A 22,170-nucleotide genomic window follows, 5' to 3' on the forward strand; every position below is an offset into this window, starting at 1 on the left:
TGCAGGTCTACTTAGTAGAGATGGGCATTTCGTAAATGATTCCTGTGTCCACGATTACTTGAAATTAATATGTAATCTGATTACCGATTCACAGATTACTTTGTAATCTAACAATACCGAATTACTAAGTATAATTCCATTTGAGGAATCAGGAATCAATTTTTCGATTATTACAATTACTAGTAATTGGAATCGATGTCGATTCCTCATTACAGGAATATATTACTTGATTCCTTTCAGATTACATTTCGTACTACTACTATCAAAAGTACATTTCGATAGTAGATAATATATAGATGTTGTTGACTTACTAGGATGCATCTACCTATACCTTATGTGAAATAAGTGTGCAGATTTCGAAAATGATGATGATGACCATGACCAATAAAACGACATCCATGACTACTTTTATGTCATACTGCATGGCCGCCATTTTTGATTCCAAAATGGTCATCATTTTCGAAACCGGGGCTCCCTAAAACCTACAAAACGACATCCATGACGGCTTTTATGACATAGTACATGGCCGCCATTTTTGAATCCAAAATGGTCATCATTTTCGAAATCTGCGCCCCCCAAAACCTATAAAACGACATCCATGACGACTTTTATGACATAGTGCATGGCCGCCATTTTGGAATCCAATATGGTCATCATTTTCGAAATCTGCGCCCCCTAAAACCTATAAAACGACATCTATGACGACTTTTATGACATACTGCATGGCCGCTATTTTGGATTCCAAAATGGTCATCATTTTCGAAATCTGCGCCCCCTAAAACCTGTAAAACGACATCCATGACGACTTTCATGACATTATGCGTGGCCGAAAATGGTCATCATATTCGAAATCTGCGCATCCCAAAACCTATAAAACGACATCCATGACGACTTTTAAGACATGTCATAGTGCATGGCCGCCATTTTGGAACCCAAATGCTTGTTTTTGTATTAATTAATCTTAATTGTAAATAGTCGTTATGTTGTATCTTCTTGCTGTGTAACTTTTTTTCTTATTTAACTAACTGTTTACTGTATGTTATTTCTGTCTTTTTTCTTCTTGTCTGTTACCTTCCGTGATTCTTCTCACTTGATGGTCTCATCGGAAGATCAGCGCTGGAAGCCACCAGCAACATGCTGAGATGGGGCCATTTCGTGGCACTTTAATCTTATTTTGTGTTTTCTTTTATACTATGTACTGTTCCGATTGTTTGTGCTTACGAATAAATCTATTCTATTCTATTCTATTCTAAAATGGTCATCATTACACATCGGTAACTCGTGGCATTTAGGTAGCGCTTAAAAGATTAGTGATGAGCACACATCGGTAACTCGTGGCACTTGACAGTTTCTAACAGACTAGTGATGTGACAATGTTCTTCCTATACGAGTCGGGAAAAAGAAACCACTGAAAAAAGGAATTAATTAAACTAATCTTTTAAGTGCTACCTAAATGCCACGAGTTACCGATGTGTAGTCATCATTTTCGAAATCTGCGCCCCCTAAAGCCTATAAAACGACATCCATGACGACTTTTATGACATAGTGCCTATGCACTATCCAAGATGGTGGCCATCCACCATCTTGGATTCCAAAATTGTCATCATTTTTGAGAAATATCTTAAATTAATAAAAAAATATTGTAAATGTGTAACAAACCGAGCACTTTCATTTGATACCAAACTCGACCATACTTTCTTGCAATTAAAATGAGCAGAATAGCAAGACCCCTCACAAATGGCTTTTTAGCATTTTAAGCTCTTCTAGCTCAATAACCTCTTCTTCGAGCCTACTCAAAATTTAATGACTAAAATATCATGCCCTCAACTATACGTTCACCCAATTTCAATTAAATTAGAACAAAATTACTTAAGTTAATGAGTATCAAACTATCCTCTGATAGTTCAGCTTAAAAACATCGAAATGCCGGGACGTGCAGAGCCAGCCATGTGCTCAAAGTCGAATGTATTAAGAACTTCACTTCGCTTCGCTCGCTCGTTCGATTATGTTTTATCCCTTTCTTACAAATACATAAGTCAAAATGACGGATAAAGACAAACGATTATTAGCTAATTGAGGTTTGCAGCGCGTTTATGAATAAGGGGGTAAGGCGATGGGAGGATGATGGGTAGTTAATAAATCTTTAAATATAGATTGTGGATTTGGTCAGTTTTGGCTTAAGTGTAAGATATATATGCTTTAATTGTGCTATTACCTAATCTGACAATTATTTGCACGCATTTTCTTAATCTGACGGTTTGAATGTGAAAATCGGGGTCCGAACTTGTAACCGTCCGATTAAGAAAATACGTACAAGCAATTGCGTACACAATAATAGCATCATCGATCTACTTAACGATTTTTTTACTGACTTACCATCCCAACTAATAATATAGACAGCTAAAAGTGGTTAAGGTAGACTCCACGGGTACCAAGATATCATGAAAATAGGCACCATAAAATCCCCTTTTGGGCTAGGAGCCTACTAATAGAGGATTATGTCTCACTCGCACTAGTTACAGTATAAATATGTAGTTGTAATTTGGAATATCGCTTCTAACTTCTTATAGCTTATTGTACTCTGCAGGTAGACAAGAACGGATACGTAAATACTGAAATGATAAAATGGATCCGTTATCGCCTCCCTGAAGAAATGGTCTTGAACGAATCTGTACCCATGGAAATCTTTGACAATTGTCTGCGTGGTAAATATATTTATTTATATAAAACTTTATTGCACAAAAGAAAACCTTAATATACAAAAGGCGAACTTAATGCCATGACATAATGCGTTATCTTCAACCTCTGAAACATGTGTGGAAATATCCAAATAAACCGCTGGTATAGCCTAACGATACGAGCGTGCATCTTTCAATCCGGACGTCTTGGGTTCACACCCCGGCTTGTACCACCAATGAGTTTTTAGAAACTTATGTACGAATACGATATATCATTTCATAATATATTCAGCAGTCGATTTTCAGTAAAGGAAAACATTGTTGGGAGACCGGACTAATGCCAATAAGACCTAGTTTCCCCTCTGGGTTGGAAGGTCAGATACTGCCATCTGACCTTCGTAAGAAACTATTGCTTACGCCAGTTCTTGGCATGTGCTAAAGCTAACTGCAAATAGTTTGCAAGTATGATGGTGTCACCATAAAAGTCAGATTTCTATAAAAATTGTGGCATTTATTGTGACACTACACACTTTGTCATGTCCTCATGTCAAATCCGTTGCAGAGTTAGCTTAGACGGACTCTTGTATACAAACATATTTAAGCTTTAATAGAAACTGTGTTTAAGTCCCAATATTTTTTTTCGTATTACGACTTATTATTACAAGCTTTTATTTAATTTGCAATGTAATACCTAAATGTAACTAATATAATACCTATGTTAGTACGGGTCAAATCTTTCAAGTTTATGTTTGACCCACTTCCCGGTTTCCGATGAAGCTGACAATCGAGCTGATCTGATGATGGAGACAGCAGTTGGCCATAGGTACTCTGTGATAATGATAAAACAAAGCAACTTAATTGTGTGTGGGGCTTTAGAATAGTCTCGATGAGTAAGTATCAGTTGCCTGTGTCAAGAAAAGTACAGTCAGCGATAACAGCTTGTACCAAAAATTAAATTTTTAACTCACATTTATATACGGGTCTAACGCGAATTTTATTCAATTACCTTGCATTTACCGACGTTTCGACACAGGTTTCACTGGTCGTGGTCGCGGTTGACTGATGTCCCAGCAAAATGTCAAAACAGAGATTTGTGCAACTATCCGACGAAAAGTGTATGGAGAAGTTTGGTGTAGACATCACATTTTCAAACCACCCACTACACATTAATGTTAATTATTGTCAATAGTCCGACACGCAACACCCACAATATCCACGCACCCGTCCGAAGATAGATCCTTTGGGTTTAACTTTTGTATCACTCACTGGTTCCCAAGTTGGCGATAAGTTGAAACCATCCTCCCTATTAAAATTCCTGGGGTGTTTCTTGATTTCAATTGCTTCTCGCACAACTCGAGGATAATAATGGCGTTCAGTGGAGACAACTTTTGGTCTATGCAACTCAATCCAGTGATTTGTGCCAGATGTAAGAAGATGTTCGGCGATTGCGGATTTGTGTAATTGGCGATTTTTAACTGCCGCTATGTGCTCTTTCACCCTCTCTTGCACGCTCCGTTTAGTTTGTCTAATGTACACACTTCCGCAGCTACAGTCTATTTTGTAAACGCCCGGATTTAGGTACGGAATGACATCTTTTGGACTGCGCAACAGATCTGCTACTTTGAATAACGGCTTGTATACAGACTTGATGGAGAATTTCCATACACTTTTCGTCGGGTAGTTGCACAAATCTCTGTTTTGACATTTTGCTGGGACATCAGTCAACCGCGACCACGACCAGTGACACCTGTGTCGAAACGTCGGTAAATCAAGGTAATTGAATATAATTCGCGTTATACCCGTCTATATTATTATTATTGTGGTGTTGTGGGCCTTTGAGTGTCGCATCGACCAGCATTGATCTATTGTGACGGCCCTTTAAAGTTCATTACTAATGCCCGTTGCATCCAGAAAGTTCCAGATTCTTTGGGCCGTAATGTTCTGTACCTCATAGGGTTGCACTACGTGTCGCCCTAGGTAGGTACTTCTTTTTGACATTAGTGATCCACAAGAGCAGAGAATGTGCATTGCAGTCTCCTCTGACTCCTGACAGAACCTGCATGTCGCATCTTGTTTCTTCCCAATTTGAAACATATGTTTATTCAACTTACAGTGTCCAGTCAGTATTCTGGTCACCGCGCAGGTTTTGTGCCTTTTGACTCCTAAAAGCTCCTTAGCAGTTCTGCTGTTGAACCCTTTGATTAGAGCTTTCGAGTGTTCTTGTCCTTTAACGAACTTCCACCACTCGATTGCTCTCGTTTTTTCTAAGTTGCTGAGCAGAGAATGTGCATCCCGTTTTGTGATTCCACAGAACGGTTCTGGGCCGACCAGGGGTATACCCGTCTATAAATGTGAGTTAATATGTGTTCAACACGCGAAAGTTTAAAATATTATAATTAAATTTTTGCTAAAAACTTATTATTATTTCAGATTAAAAATGCTATTGTTGAATGTTTTATTGACATTTTACTATAAAAGCGGCGTAAAAACTTATACATCCAGCCGTAAATTGTATAGCTAGCAAATTTTTTATTTATGTATGTGGATAGTGTTGCACTTTCTAATTTTTATTTTTCCTCGGTCTTTCACTGACCACGACCGCTGTAAAGGGTGCAAAACGTCGGGATGTATTTTAAATTTATTGTGTATATTGTATACTATGTTTACAGAGATTTTTTTTCATGAGTAGGTAGGTACCTAACTACCGTGGCGTGGCTCACTCCGCGATTTCGTCGCTTTGCTACAGGTAGCTAAAAGTACATCCGTTCCACACCATCCATTTATCCCAAACCACTAAAAGTAGTCAAAGTGCAGCCCATTTATAAGGGCAAGGGTGACATGGATGCACTCAAGTCATATAGACCCATATCCTTAATACCTATCGTGTCCAAGGTATTCGAGCGTTTGTTGAGTGGTAGACTGATGCATTACTTTATTAGCAATAGTCTACTGAACCCACAGCAGTATGCCTACCAGCCTGGACGGTCGACTGCGGACGCGGCGCGAGATGTAGTGCGGCGGGTGACTGCGCATCTCGAGGCCGGGCGACATGTCGCAGCTATATTCTGTGACCTGTCGCGCGCCTTCGAAACAGTTGACCACGCACTGCTTATCGCAAAGCTTTCGCGGTATGGAGTCAATGGATCCTTCCTTGAACTATTAAGGTCCTTCCTTGGGGAACGAAAACAAACCACTTACATAAAATCATTTAACTCTAACTTTGAAGAATTGGGGGACAGTGCTGTCCCACAGGGATCAACGATGGGAAATAACCTGTTTTTGGTCCTTGTAAACGACATTACTGCCGCCATCGAGGACGTGGAGTGTGTTATGTTTGCCGACGACACGTGTGTAATAACAGCAGCCGATGACTTCACTAGCTTGGAAATAAAGCTCACTCAAACAATGCAAAGGATATCTGATTGGTTTACTGCTAATGGGATGCTTTTGAATGTCGATAAGACAAACATAATGCACTTCCAATTAAAGAGAAATGTAAATACTCGGGTTGGGATTGTTTTGAACGATATTATGGTACCGCATGTACATGAAGTCAAATACCTAGGTTTTGTAATCGATGCGGGGCTAACGTGGACACCTCACATAGATGCGACGTGTAAGCGTCTCGCTTCTGCGTGCTTCGCGTTGTCTAGGCTAACTAACAGTCTTTCTGAGGAAAACCTAAGGAAAGCCTACTATGGATACTGCCATTCTATACTCATCTACGGTGTAGATCTATGGAGTACTGCTGCGGACCGTGAGAGGCTATTTAAATTACAAAAGCGTGGCCTCCGTATTATGATTAGAAAACCGCTCGATCATCCGGCTAAAGAACTGTTTAGAAAATGTAAAATACTCACGTTACCTAGTGTGTACATAATAGAAGTATGCAAATACGTAAGAAAAAATCTCGATAAGTACGGCTACCATCAGTTTGGCATTGACATAAACGCTATCGTGAACGTAATTTACTTTCTATATATCTCTTTCGCACTAATATGTCGGTACGAGCGAGATGCATAGAAAGTAAATTACGTTCACGATATCGTTTATGTCAATGCCAAACTGATGGTAGCCGTACAGATCCCCACTCATAGTCAACTCCGGGGTAGCGTGACGCGCAGGCGTAATCAGTTGGTCGTGCCCGCGTGTCGCCTCGCGAAAACTAGGAAGTCTATGCATGTAATGGGAATCAGACTGTACAACATACTCGACCATGAAATTAAGCAAGCTTCTAGCGATGCAATATTTGTCCGCAAACTAAAAACCGTCCTACTAGAAATGGCTTGCTATACCATTGACGAGTTCTTCGATAGCCACGGGTCATTGGCTCAATCGCTTACCTACTAAATTATATAGGAATATATGTATTTAATAAAATGTTATTATTAATTGTAATGTTTTGTAATGTTATATGTAAGATAATTGTAAATAAGATGACTTGTAAATGTAAATATTTACCAATAAATATCATATCATATCATACCAATTTTGGTGGCTAGCCATAAGCCGCGCGTGGCGCTGACGCCTCCTAGCGGTCATATCTGTGTTGATCGTAACAGACGCGTTTTGTTAGAGAGTGAGTCTTCTGTACCTCAAGTGTCAATACTGTGCTTATTTACAGTGATCACGCATATTACTACTGACTGTCAGGGAGCTGATACAATGGAAATGTGCATAATGGAGGGACTAAAGAAGGTAAGCTATGTTACAGTAGAACCCGCTTACCCTTCGAACGCCACGCCTATTATATCGTGTGTGGCGCGTCATTGCGAACCTTATTGGAATGGACGAAGGTTGATATTGGGCTGTGGCTGTAGCTGTGTAGCTGCGCGCGTCACTCGACGTCGTTGGCGGTCGATGGGTTAAGAACATTGTGAAAGGACCACGTCAAAAACGCGTCTTATAGTATGACAAAAAAGAGTAGAAATTAAAAAGTGGCAATACTGTAGTGTCGTCCCGTTTTCTTATATAGATTGAAAAGATGAGATTTGAAAGGGACGACACTATTGTCACTTTTTAATTTCTTTTTAACAGTTTAACCGGTACAAGTGCAAAAACTAAAATGTGAATGTAAGGATAAAGGAGATCGACGATTTTCTTAGGCGTTTAGGCCCACTCGCAAATTGAACGTATACATGTAATATATATAGGAAATTAATCGTTATAATTGCTAGATCATGATGATAAAAACAGAATCACGAAATGTAACGGGAATTTTGAGAAATACTGCAATAAAAACGTGAACATGACAAGAAAAACTTTTATATACAAAAGCGTATACTACTCACACCATGATTCGGTCAAATTATGTTTTTTAAAAAACTAATCATAGCCAGCCTTTTATGAATGTAGTATGATACATTTGGGTATGGTGCTTTACGCACGCTAGCGTCCCCTTCCCTCCCCCTGCCGCAACCCCCCCTTTTTGCAGGAAATGTGTGTGTTTTGTATGACTTTTTAAAAGAAAATAGACAAAGTCTGACATGTAAATGAAACTGAAATCGTATCCGCGTTCAATAAAAAGTTATATTATTATTTTGATCTTATTCGGAAGTTCATTGTTACTTCTACGGAGAGTGAACAGATTCATTTTAAATCTTCTTTCAATGAAGTAAGGTTTATTTAAGGTTGGCGTTACTTGAAAATATTTGACAGATTGTTAAAAATGGTTGCATTAAGGGTCGGTTGCACCAAACCGTCTGTCACCGTTAAAGTGTTCGCTAAATGTAATTGTATGGGAAATTTCATACATCACTGCTGTTTGACGTTAATCAGTCTGTTAAATGTGGTTGGTGCAAATGGGCCTTAGTTAAATAAAAGTAGCATGATATCGTCGTATTCTGAATTCGTTTAAATCTCCAAACTATGTAACTAAATAAAAAGTCAAATTACTATATTTCTTAACTACTTATTTTCTGAATTTTTTCAGTCGATTTAGAATTTAAAAGTATAGGTAGGTATATATTAAATAAATAATGAATGACACTAATAATATTTAGAATAGTATCAAAACGCACTTATGTCAACTATGACTTATGGCTACCCGCCTCATAGTTTAATGCAATGAGATTTTATAACTCCTTAGTGAAAACACCTCACGGTTTGTGTGAATTTGAGCGTTATGTCAATGCTAATAAAGATGTTAACGACGGCAAGGCTTTTGTTAATATATAATACCTCATTGATTTACTGAAATTAAAAATATAATGTCTTTTAATTATATATTTCTAATTCCCTTTTCATTTGTACCCAATATTATATATTTTTCAGGAATAAAATGCGTATATAATTACTGTAATAGTCTGTACCATATATGTGATGGTTTACTCTGGGCCCAAAATCGACGATCTCCTTTAATCATCCTAAATGGATTATTTTACAAATTAGTATTTTTAATCATTTTCAAGGCAGTTTAAGTAGGTAAATATATCAAACACTAAAGTTAGACCGTAAAAAGTCTGCAGCGATTTTGATAGCCCACGCAGTGCAAGTGTCATTTTAAACGTCAAACTTCTATGAAATTATGACGTATACATAACACTTACACTGCGTGGGCTATCAAATCCGCTGCAGACTTTTATTGGTGCGACTATAATCAATTTAAAATAATTTATAAAAGCATAAATTTATTTAAAAAATTGGCTGAGTCATACATTTTGGCTGGCCTGATGTTGATATTTGTATGGGAGAATCAATTTTTTTTCGCCTTTTCGATATTGGTTCCATAGTAAAAGTTGTTCAGTATAACCTACATATTTACCCCGTAAATTACTGCAGGTGACTATAAAAAAACAACCTGTATTTATACTGTTTTTATTAGTATTGAACTGTAACAAAATTTTGATGGTAACTACTGGGAAAAAAATTAATGGTAACTACTATTAATACTATTATACTACAATAATAACAGAAAAAATACAAAATCTAATAACTGAGAGAACAAAATTAAAGAATGAGACATCTAAATCGGCTCTAGAATAAGGAAGCTCAAGCAATTATACTCAAAAATCCGCAACAAACTGAAACAAAATAGATCCGTCATCGAATGAATATTATAGAGGAGGAGCTTTCAAAAAGAGGATCCGCTAAACGAGGAAGCAGACGCATAAATAACCACAAAATGTGGATACCCTCGCTTATCGATGATACAGGACGACAACATACAAACCGTAACAGTATAATCAGAATAGCAACTACATTTTACAAAACTCTATACTCTGAAAACAAAGACTCTACTCCGAGAGACGGACAAAGAACACCGACTAATATAGCGCCGCTATTAGAAAGCGAAATACATTATGCTATAAACACATTGAAAAATATGAAAAGCCCTGGCGATGACGGCGTAACTACTTAACGACATCCTAAAGGCAATAGGAGAACCACTAACTCCTCATCTGACAGCTCTATTCAATTAAATAATTAAACAAGAAAAAATACCTAGAGAATGGGAAACATCGAATATTACACTAATATTTAAAAAAGGAGATTCATGTACAATAAATAATTACCGCCGTAATATAAGTCTGCTCCAATCGACGTATAAACTATTTACGACTGTAGTTTTAAACAGAATACGAAAAACACTAGATTTTGAACAACCTGTAGAGCATGCAGGTTTTAGACGCAACTACTCGACAATCGACCACATTTTCACTCTACAAGTCTACAACAAGTAAGAGAGAAGTATATAATAGTGAATACAACAAGCGCCTCTACATAGCTTTTGTGGACCACACGAAAGCTTTCGACACCATTTCGCACGAAAAGCTATGTATCGCACTCGAAGAACAGGGCGTCGACAGCAAATGTATACATATTCTTTCAGAAATACAGGCTGTCCCAAGACTATGGGACATCACGGGAAAGTACCTTAAATATCATAGATAGGATATTTTGCTGAAAGAAGACATTATTTTAATTTAAAAAAACAATTTAAACTGCATTCATAGAATTTTAAATAATGACATGGTTGAACCGGGAATTGAACCCACTACACGAGAAAAAATATTACCCTGTATCTTTATATTCTTTATCATACCGATCGAAAGGCTTCATCATAAGGATTATTTTATGCAAAATAACATAGTGTCAGAAATAAAAGGAATACCATGAATTTTAACATTTGATATGAAATTTAGCGAAAAATCAAACGAGTGTATTCAACAGAATCGGACTCATTTTGAGCATTTGATAAATTAAATTGATTAATTTTGAATTAAAAATGGTTAAAATTCATGGTCTTTCATTTGATACCAAACTCGACCATACTTTCTTGCAAAAAGATGACCAGAATAGCAAGACCCCTCACAAATAGCTTCTTAGCCTTCTAAGCTCTTCTAGCTCAATAACCCCTTGTTCGAGCCTGCTCATAATTTAATGACTGAAGTATAATCCCCTCAACTACACCTTTACCCAATTTCATTTAAATTAGAACAAATTTACTTAAGTTCTAGAGTATCAAACTATCCTCTGGTAGTTCAGCTTAAAAACACTGAAATGCCGGGACGTGCCCCTAGCCAGCCACGTGTCCCAAGTCGAATGTAAGAACTTCGTTCGCTTCGATCGCTCGTTCGATTAATAAAAAAATATTGTAAATGGGTAACAAACCGAGCACTTTCATTTGATACCAAACTCGACCATACTTTCTTGCAATTAAAATGACCGGAATAGCAAGACCTCTCACAAATGGCTTTTTAGCATTTTGAGCTCTTCTAGCTCAATAACCTCTTGTTCGAGCCTGCTCAAAATTTAATTACTAAAATATAATGCTCTCAACTATACGTTCACCCAATTTCATTTAAATTAGAACAAATTTACTTAAGTTATTGAGTATCAAACTATCCTCTGATAGTTCAGCTTAAAAGCATCGAAATGCCGGGACGTGGCCCTAGCCAGCCGTGTGCTCAAAGTCGAATGTAAGAACTTCACTTCGCTTAGCTCGCTCGTTCGATTATTAATTCTCATAACGTAATTAAATACTCCTAATTAAAATTGGCATAATATGTATTACGCATAATTTTTAAATCGCATAACACTATTCCGCATAATATTAATGCACATAACGTAAATTGCCATAATGATGACTTGGGATAAATGTCATAAGCGTTACTTTGCATAATCATTAAATGGTAAAAATATAAAAGGAAGAAAAAAGATTGTTACGTCACTCGGTATTTGGAAGTAATTGCAGCCAATTTTAATTTAGTTTGGTAGGTTTCTTACATCCTACCGATTAGTATAGGTTCTATTTACTAGTTATAGGTACTTACTGACAAACGTAATTTTGATTGTATATAAAGTTTTATTTATGTAATTAGACCTGAGGAGTTAATTAGAGTGTAAATATATCTATTTATGTATTTAAATGGCTGTTAGAAAAAAAACCTAACATCGGAGGCTAAAGGCAAGAGCTTCGCTTCCTTCTGAACCTAACCGAGTTGGTTTTGCCCTGATCCATCTAATTCGATCGCTTTACAAAATTATGCTAATTCATTTTGTGACAGTTAATAATGTTATGTATATTTCAATTATGCGGATTCATTATTATGCGCAATGAGTGTTATGCTTTTTAGGGTTCTGTACCTCAAAAGGAAAAAACGGAACCCTTATAGGATCAAGTAAAGTATAATAAGAGTTGTAGTAAGAGTTACTCCACGGACGACACCAACGTAGTTATATCTCAGTCGGCTTCTTTATTGAAATGCTATCTAACTATCTATGTACAGTTACTAACAACTTTTACGTAGCTATTGTAACGTCAGCAGGCGTTTCGACAGAGACACCGCACTGTGATCCCAATAACTAGTTCGCAAGATTAATGTTGGAAGGTGTTCAATAGCTTGAATGCAGCCAGCCAAACAGTAATCCGCTGCTAACATTTGACATCGATCGTAATTTGCACCTCGGAGGTCACTATTCTACGTCGACACACCGTTAGCGTGTTCTATCTCGGAGGTGGCGCCATCTCTGGACGAGTTTGGGTACTACATCCCCCCCATTTGTTTCCGAGATGCCCCAGCGAGGGTAACTCACTGTTTCTTCTCCGTCGGCCGCGACCCCGGATGGGACGATCTTGCTGGGTTGCCTTGCGTGGTCGACCTTGTTTCCTCAGAGGTTGGGCGGGAGTAGGTAACTCATTGGTTGAGCCTGCATAAGGTGTCAGCGCTGAAGAATGGTAGATTCCGAGGCACACCCCAGGGTTTGAAGGGTCTGCGACTGCATATGAAGAAGGTCCGTGCTGTTTGGTGATTAGATACGGACCGTCTCTCTTCGGGGCAAACTTGGCGCTGATGCCTTTGTAGGCGGAACTTAGTGGGTGTAGTGCCACCATAACCATGTTACCTTCAACGTAGTCTGGCCTAGTCTGGCGGGATTGGTCTGTCAGCTCTTTCCTCTTTTCTTCTTCTATCTCTTGTACTTCTCTAGTTTTCTCTATTGTGTCTGCTAATTGCAGCAACTTCGGTGTTATCTCTGGTATGAAGTTTTCCGAGAGTACTATTCGCCTAAAGTCATGGTAGTTGTCATCAATCGTTCTCAGTTGTCGCCCGAAAGTCAGGTAGGCTGGAGTGAAGGACGTCGATTTGCAGATTGCGGTGTTCATGGCGAACCTGATGCTTGGGAGGTGTTCTGGCCACTCCCTATGGTTTTGTCCAATAATCATTGCTAACTGTGTCTTTAAATCCCGATTCTTTCTTTCTACGGGGTTTGCCTCGGGATGATATACAGGCGTATAGGCATGATCTTTAAACAGTAGGAAACTTGTTCCATGATAGCACTCACGAACTGTGGCCCGTTGTCGCTGATCATTCTTCTAGGGAACCCGTAACGAAGGAAGACTTCGTTTATTAGAATCATCGCACATCTTTCCGCTGTGGCATCTTCCAAGGCGAAGAGTTCTACCCAACGCGAGTTTATGTCTTCGATGATGAAGATCCAGGTTTTGTCGTCAGATGAAGGAGGTAATGGCCCAAAAAGGTCAAACGAAATCACTTCGAACCGCTGAATTAGTGCATGGGTTTGTAGGAGTCCAGCCGGCTTATAGTTAGAAGGCTTGTAACGTGTATGTGATGTACTTCCGCATGCCAATCCAATAATATCTGCGTGCTATGGCCTGGAGCGTCTTATCAGCACCATAGTGACCTGCTTTAGGATCATCATGATAGATGGCCAACACATTAGCCCATTCGTGTTCCGGTACAACTAGTTGTGCCTCATCCGAATTGGAGTCTGTTTTATGACGATATGGAAGGCCGTCGTTCATCAAGTAGCCCTTGCTACTCCAATATATGGCGTTTTCACTGCCTTGGGTGTCCTCCAGTGCTTGTACTATTTTTGCCAGTCTCTCATCCTTGAGTTGTTCAGACCTTATTTCAGCAGGGCTGCGTGGTCGCATGTCGACCGTGACCATACACACGCCGCACTCAGTTTGCGTGTCCTTCGTACATGGTGGCCTTGATAAGGTGTCTGCGACAACATTGATTCGTCCTGGGACGTATTTAACGTGGATATCTTGAGCCTGCAGCTGTAGAGCCCATCGAGCGAGTCTACCGGTCGGTGATTTCAGCTTCATTAGCCACTGTAAGGCCTGGCCCCAATTTCACCACGGTGACAGGTGCGACAATTGTAAAATCACTGTTGCTGACGTCACAGGCATCCATGGGCTACGGTTACCACTTACCATCGGGCGGGCCGTATTCCTGTTTGCCACCATCATTGTTTTATTAAAAAAAAGTTTATTATATCGGAAAAAAACAGATATTTCTTTTGCGAAGTTTCTGACAATTGTCAAGATTTAGAAGAATTGTAGGTAATTCTTGACAGGTAATGAGTTATATGTCGGAATTTCGTGACAATAGGCCTGTTGCAAGTAACAAAGAATCATGGAAATAATGGTTTCAACGAAACATATATGTTAATATGATTCTAAAAAATGGCCCAATCTCAGTATAAACTGAAGGATTATTAATATATTCAATAAAATAAAAGTGCAAAATTCTCCAATCCGCCATTTTTACTGAAACACCAATCAGAAACGTTCCAAACAGTGACGTCATCAATCCATAACATATTTCTTAGAGCAACATAGACAACCTCATTGACCGAAATCTATACGTGGGCACCAAAGAGTTCGAAAGGTGCAAAAAAAATGTTATTTCGCCACTAAACATTTATTACGTCCAAAAAATATTATTACACGATATAAAGTAGATATCTATTTGTTATTATTTAAATAAAATGCTAAATAATACGATATTTCAACAACAAACTTTTTTAATTATTTGGCTGAATGGAACTATCATTGCCATGTTGGCTGTCGTAACTAGAAAAAATGAAAAATGAAAAAGTAAAACCGGCGTTCGGTGATTTTCACTCAAAATTTACACGTATCTAAATAATTCATCTTAAACTGCAACCGTGTGAGAGTTTTTGTGTAAAATGAGTTATTGTGATAAATTTTTGTAATGTATTTATCATCCCTAATCGTAATATATGGTGCTGAATTAACAATATCATTCGGATTCAAGGGAAATTCGTAACTGTAAGTATGTAAACAATATCTACCACCCTACCACCAACTAAATGATGACGTCACAAATGGCATGCGAGGCCTTAAACTAATAACGCACAGACAGATAGTCCCCATACGGCTAACCTGCCAAAAGTGAAGCCGAAACACGATCGATGTGTGCGTGGAACGCTCGTGTATTACGCTAAGCAAACACACACATATATACAAAATATGTTGCCAGTATTCATTTACTTCTCTCAAAGTAGGGGAATTTTAACAACATCCACACTTGGTTATTAATAATTTGGAAGTGTGTAGATTCGATTTTGTAGCAAAAGCTTTTTGTTTATTTTGCGATTTATTGCATTTCTGTACTTTGTGAAATAAGGATTAAATAAATAGCTGATAACTTTTTACTATTTTTTTTTATTTAACAAATGTGCATACAATAATAAGAATAAATTTAAATAGGACAGAGCATATTCAACTGTGTTTAGTCGGTTTACAATGTTTCCATATTGCGTCATTCCGATTTAGTCTAATTTTTTCCTTCCATCTCGCAGACAGAAGCAGATCAGTCAGAAAACTAAAACGAACATTACACAAAATAAATATAAGAAAAAAACTAAATACCTAAATAATTAACTTAATCATAATTTTCTATAATTATACAATGAAATTCAATTGAGCGTATTTATTTTAGAATGTAGACGTCATGTCCCATTTGGAGGAAAAAATATTCACTACACTGGCAACATTTATAAGAAATGGCGGCTGACGAAACATTGGATTTTTGTAGTTACGATTACGTAAAAATATCACATTAAACTCTATACTTACGCGTGAAATGTAATGTAAGTCGGTTTGTTTTTATGATATGATGCGTTGTGACACCCATTCAATGCACAAACAACTATGTTTCCTGTGTTTTTGATGTTTAAACGGGAGGTGTACACAAACCGACGTGACCTTGAGTACTGCCAGGGCCGATCGAATACGGTGACACGAGTGCGACGTGACGTCGCACTTGAAATGGCTTCACTAGGGATGTACGAACACTCAATCTATGCCTTATAAATCTATGTGCGAGGCGTTTTCGCGCGAAGTTTAAACTAGCTATAATAAAATGCAATTATCTATGTTAAATCTTATGAGTATAACTGAAATATAGTGTTTTTCGGAACTAATACAAGTGTACCGACGATATTAAAAGGGTTTTCAAAATTTGTCATCAGGCCTATTGTAGTGTTTCTTGTGACAATTGTCATAAACTTAGCAAGAGAAATATCTGTATTTTTCCGATGTAATAAAGTTTTTTGAAATAAAACAATGATGGTGGCAAACAGGAATACGGCCCGCCCGATGGTAAGCGGTAACCGTAGCCCATGGATGCCTGTGACGTCAGCAACAGTGATGTTTTACAATTGTCGCACCTGTCACCGTGGTGAAATTGGAGCCTGATGATCAGTGACAATTGTAACAGGCGAATCTTCAATATAACCTGCGAACTTCTTGATGGCCCATACGACTGCGAGCGCTTCTTTCTCTGTTGTCGAGTAGTTACGTTCTGCCGATGTCAGAAGTCTACTCGCGTATTCAATCGGGTGTTCTTCTTCCTTTTCACCTTGTACCAGTACCGCACCCAGTGCTTAATTACTCGCATCCGTCTTGATCGTATAACCTTTGGTATAGTCTGCTTGCCCAAGTATTGGGGTTGAAGTGAGATGAGTTTTCAACTCTTTGTACGCTTTCTCTTGTTCAGGACCCCACGTCTATATAGCGTTCTTTTTGGTGAGTTTCGTGAGTGGCTCGGCAATGTCCGAAAAGTTTCTTATGAACCGGCGGTACCAGGAACAAGTCTGTAGGAAAGACATCAGATGTTTCACGTTGGTCGGGGGAGGTCGGTTTACAATAGCCGACACTTTCTCAGGATCAACTTGCAGACCTTCTGGGGTAATCAGGTGACCCAAGTATTTTACGCTGGTACAAACAAAGCGACACTTCTCTTTGTTGACAACGAAGTTATACTCCCTCATCTTGGCGAAAACATCTCTTAGGTCAGACAGATGCTGTTCAAATGTCGTGGAGAAGATAATCAAGTCGTCTAAGTAGGCAAGCAGCTTGATATGGCCTAGACTAACGCGGAATCTGTCTATTAACCTCTGAAAAGTCGACGGGGCGTTCCGAAGTCCGAACGGCATCCTTAGGAACTTGTAAATTCCGAAAGGCGTTATGAAAGCAGTCTTTGCTTGGTCACAATCTCGTACGCGTATTTGCCAATACCCAGCCTTTAAATCTAAAGCTGACATGTAAGCCGTAGACTTTGCTTCATGCAGTAGGTCGTCAATGCGAGGGATTGGGTATGTGTCTGGCACTGTAATGGAATTTAACATTCTGTAATCTACACAGACTCGTACTTTCCTATTTGGCTTCGGAACCATTACAACTGGCGCGGCCCATGGAGATGTAAGATAAGATAAGATAAAAGATAAAAGACTTTTATTCGTGACGATCACAAAACATGTACGAACATGTACAGACAACAACAGCAAGAACAGAAGAGAACAATAAGTGTGCATCACGAAATGGACCCAACTCAGCATAATGCTAGCTATAAAGCCAGCGCTGGTCTTCCGTAGGGCCCATTCGGTGATGCCACGACAGATAACACAAAAAGATACATATTAAAACATTGCAAAAGAAAGACAGAAGAAATAATTAAGAAAACAGAAAATACAAAATACAAGAAAACTAATTAAGAAACGAAACAAAACAAAATGAAAAGAAAAGCATAAACATAGACAAAAATTTATAGTAGACGTAATATTATGAACGCGACCATACCATGCGTCAACGCTTGCCTGCAGCTGCTAGCGCCAGCGGCGACTTGCGTAACTAAAACTATCTACAAGCGTGGCATGGCATGGTCGCACCATGGGAAAAGATAAACTATAAGAAGATGGACAACACAATATAAGTAGGCGTAACTTAAAATTATAAAGAAGTGAAAAAAAGAAGCGATATGGCAAAGCAAAAGGGACAATAAACGAACGGTAAGTCTATATAAATACGAGAGACAAAACAAGTTATATGCAACTAGTGTCATGACTCAAAGTTTCCTGTGATTTTTGTGAAAGAACAAGAAAAGAACAAGTTTCCTGTGAAAGAACAAGAGACTCTACTAACCTTATACGCACATTTTCATTTATATATGGCCTTATCTTATAAAGAATTTTAAGTTTATAAAAACAGCTTCTGATAACATTAACAGTGTGGCGCTCAAACCGAAGGCAACTATCCATGAGGAGCCCGAGATTACGAGCCTCCTGAACTTGCTCAATGGATTGCCCCATCAATAACACATTGGCCGTGGGGGTAAACCTCGCTAGTTGTTGTTTGCTGCCAAAGACTAAATATTTGGTCTTGCTAGGGTTGAGCATTAGGCAGTTATTTTTGGCCCAGCATGCAATTTTGCTAAGATCGTGGTTAAGTTTTCCAATTGCACTATCTGCTTCATCTGGCTTACAAGAAATGTACACTTGAATATCATCTGCATAAATGTGGTACTTACAGTGTGTGATCTGCGTCCCTATATCAGCAGAGTATAGAATAAATAAGATTGGACCGATAACCGATCCCTGCGGAACGCCTCTCTTAAGGCTAGCCTGAACCGAGGTCTTTATGGTGCCGTTGCTCTGAGTTAGTTTAACACATTGAGAGCGATTATTAAGATAGCTGTCAAACCACTTTACAGCATTATTATCGAATCCATAGTAAGTAAGCTTAGATAAGAGCAGATTAATATTTAAACAGTCAAAAGCCCGGGAAAAATCTAGCAGTACTAACAGTGTGCACATTCCTTTATCCTGGGAACACAAGATATTGTCAGTGACATCCAGCAGGGCAGTCGCTGTGCCTCGCCCCTTTCTGAAACCCGACTGAACATCTGGTAAGATATTGTTGGTCTCTAAGTAGTCAGTTAGTTGTTTACTTACAATTTTTTCTATTATTTTAGAGAGACATGGCAGAATACTAATGGGCCTCAAATCTTTTAGTTCAGATGGGTTTGATATTTTAGGAAGTGGGCGAACAATTGCTAATTTCCAGATGTCAGGGAATGTACATGTCAAAAAAGAGATATTTATTATTTTGGTAATTATGTCTGCAGTATGAGGAAAAGTCAATAATAGCATGTTTAAATTAATGCCATCACAGCCCTCGGCATTAGACTTAAGGCTCTTAACAATTTTAATTATTTGATCAGAGCTTGATGGGTGCAAATGAAAGACAGAGTCATTAAATCTATGATATTCAAAATAAGTGAGGTCAGATATTCTAATGTCTGGAGTGCCCGGTAGGGTCAGAAAATGTGTGTTAATTACTTCTGGGTCGCTGAATGAGTTGGGCAGTTCTGTATTTTTCTTGGGCAATAAAGTAGATTTTAAATTTTTCCATAGCGATTTTGGTTCGTTTATTTTATTATTTATATTAAGTTTATAATACGCTGATTTCTCACAGTACAGAGCCTTATTTACTATGGATTTCATGTCCTTATAATATTGTCGTTTTCCCTCAGACCGGTTCTTATGGAAGTCAGCTGCAGCCTTATCACGCAGCCGCATCATATCCTTGATTGTGTCTGTAATCCAGGGGTGAGAACCTCCCTTGAGTGTGATTGTTTTTAGAGGCGCATGAAGGTCGAATAAGAAAAGTAAGTTCTTATTGAATACTCTAACCATGTCATTGACATTTCCGGAATTCAACAGAGGGTCCAAAGTCACACACTGCAAGTCCCTATCAAAATATTCAAGTTGTATGTTTTTGAGAGGCCTGTAGGTTATGTGATATGGTTTAGGCTTTTCTAGTTTGATATTAAATTCACAGACTACGAGGCAGTGTCCGTAGAGTGTGCCTACATGTTCAATGGATATATTTTTTGGCTTCATATCCGTGCAAACCACATCAAGCAGAGTCTGGCTTTTTTCTGTAAAGTGCGTAGGTTGCGAAACTAGTTGTGTAAGTTGAAAACATGTCAAAAAATTATTAAATTTAACTATTCTTGAGTCAGCATTTGTTAACAAATTTATATTGAAATCTCCTAATACTATTAAATTATCATAATTCGGAATTGAACTAATTGTGTCAGAAATTGCGTCAAAAAATAAATCCACGTCCATCCAAGGTGGCCGATAAGCTGTACCAATAACTAGCTTTCTCCCATTCACCGTCATAGTAAGCCACATTTGCTCAACTAATCTATGCAGAGGATCGACGGGGTGGGGGAATGTACGGGCATTAAGATTGCGTTTAATATAAAACCCAACGCCTCCCCCTCGCGAACGAGTACCCTGAGGCCTGGGTATGTGTCGCAACTTGTACCCTGGGATCACCGGGGCCCGCCCGTCGCCCTCTGCAGTCAGCCAAGTTTCGTTAAGTGCAAGCACGTCAACATCTTGCCGAGTAGTAGCCGCTATGAGATTGTCCTGATTTGTGCCTAGGGAACCTGCATTATACAAACCTATTTTAAGCTGCTTATTGAATATTTTAACTGGTTTGGTTTGAGTCATGAACATAGTATGTAGTGATAGGTAAGAAAATGTAACGAGTAAAAATAATTATTGCATATATGGTGTAAAACAATTGGTACGATGTGTATAAATAAAATACATACATTCTATAAATAGATACATTTATAAAGTTTGATTTGCCATATCCTATCAAAAAACTTGTAATAATAACTAACCTAACACAAAACATATTAATTAAATTATATCTATAGTCCCATTTAGTCAAACAGAACTTCTCCCAAAAACCCGTTCAATATCAGCGTCCGACCTGATGCTGACCGCCTGTTTGCCGTCGCTTTGCCGAGCATACACGCGGCCCCTCTTCGTCCACGCGAACCTCCACTGCTGACTCCTACACTCCTCACGGACTCGGTGGAACAGCAGGCGGTTAGTGCGGGTAAGCCGCTCATTGAAGTACACTCGGCGCGGCGGGCCCGGCAGGCCTGCGTCAGCGGAGGTGAAGGTTCGCCGCACCCGGGCGGCTCGCAGCAGCTCGTCCCTCAGCTGGCGTCGCGCCAGCCTCACGACGACGCGGCGCGGGCGCCCCGCGGCCCCCTCCCCCCCGGCGTCCGTCCCGCTTCGCTCCACCGCGCCGACTCGCTCGGCGAACACCACGTCGCGGGTCTCCAGCGTCACGCCAAGCTTGGCGGCGATGACGGTGACCGTGTGAACCACGTTCTCACCCTTCTCCTCTGGGATGTGCCCGATGTCCAGGTCAGAGAGCAGAGCGTCCTGGTCGCGGTCATTCAGCTCCTGCTGTAGGCGCAACACTGTCCGCTGCAGTTCATTCACCTCCGCACTGCTGCCGCAGTACAGGGTCCGATCACTTTATCCGCTAACATCTACTCAATTTCCTTTTTCAAAATTTGTTTCCTTTGGTCGGACAGCCTATAGGGTGGGACAGATATGGGCAAATGATTCTGCGTATCGATTATGTGTTCCACGTCATTCACTGGATTGCCATTTGATTCGAATATGTCTTTGAACTTTTGAAGCAAACCGTCGAGTTGTGCTGCTTGTACTTCATTCATAGTTGTAGATACATCTATAGCGCATAGACCCACATCATCAAAGAGCGTGGCCGCGTGCGGAGATAAGTTGTACTCAGCTTCCTCAATATTCTTGATGGCATCTCGCATCATGTATTCCGTTCTTGGTGAATATCCGTCGAAAAGAAACATATCTTGAGTGCAGTTAATTTTGGAAGGCAATGCGGCTCCTTCAGCCTTTGTAGATACTGCTTCGTCAGCAGTTATTGCTTGCCTGAACGGTCTGTTTCCCCGTTCCATATCAACGGGAGCAACTGCGATTTTAGGAGCAACTGCAGTTTTGGATGAAAATACGATTTCAGGAGCAACCGCGGATTTAGGAGCGGTCGCGTCTGGTTGCGGGAACATGATGAATCTCTCTT

The 22,170-nt window shown here is 39.2% G+C and overlaps 1 protein-coding gene and 1 long non-coding RNA gene across 2 annotated transcripts in view; one reads left to right on the top strand and one right to left on the bottom strand.

Annotated features, from left to right (window-relative positions):
• Positions 1-22,170, top strand: part of LOC134804062 (uncharacterized) — a 211,024-nt gene that overhangs the window by 183,585 nt on the left and 5,269 nt on the right. Inside the window, exons 18-19 of the mRNA XM_063776958.1 lie at positions 2,588-2,705; positions 7,303-7,376. Coding sequence (XP_063633028.1) covers positions 2,588-2,705; positions 7,303-7,376 — 192 coding nt within the window. The remainder of the gene's footprint in view (positions 1-2,587; positions 2,706-7,302; positions 7,377-22,170) is intronic.
• The window catches only part of LOC134804169 (uncharacterized), a 150,746-nt gene that overhangs the window by 107,438 nt on the left and 21,138 nt on the right, over positions 1-22,170 (bottom strand). The window lies entirely within an intron of this gene.

The sequence above is a fragment of the Cydia splendana genome, chromosome Z (genome assembly GCF_910591565.1).
Source record: "Cydia splendana chromosome Z, ilCydSple1.2, whole genome shotgun sequence".
Classification (NCBI taxonomy): domain Eukaryota; kingdom Metazoa; phylum Arthropoda; class Insecta; order Lepidoptera; family Tortricidae; genus Cydia; species Cydia splendana.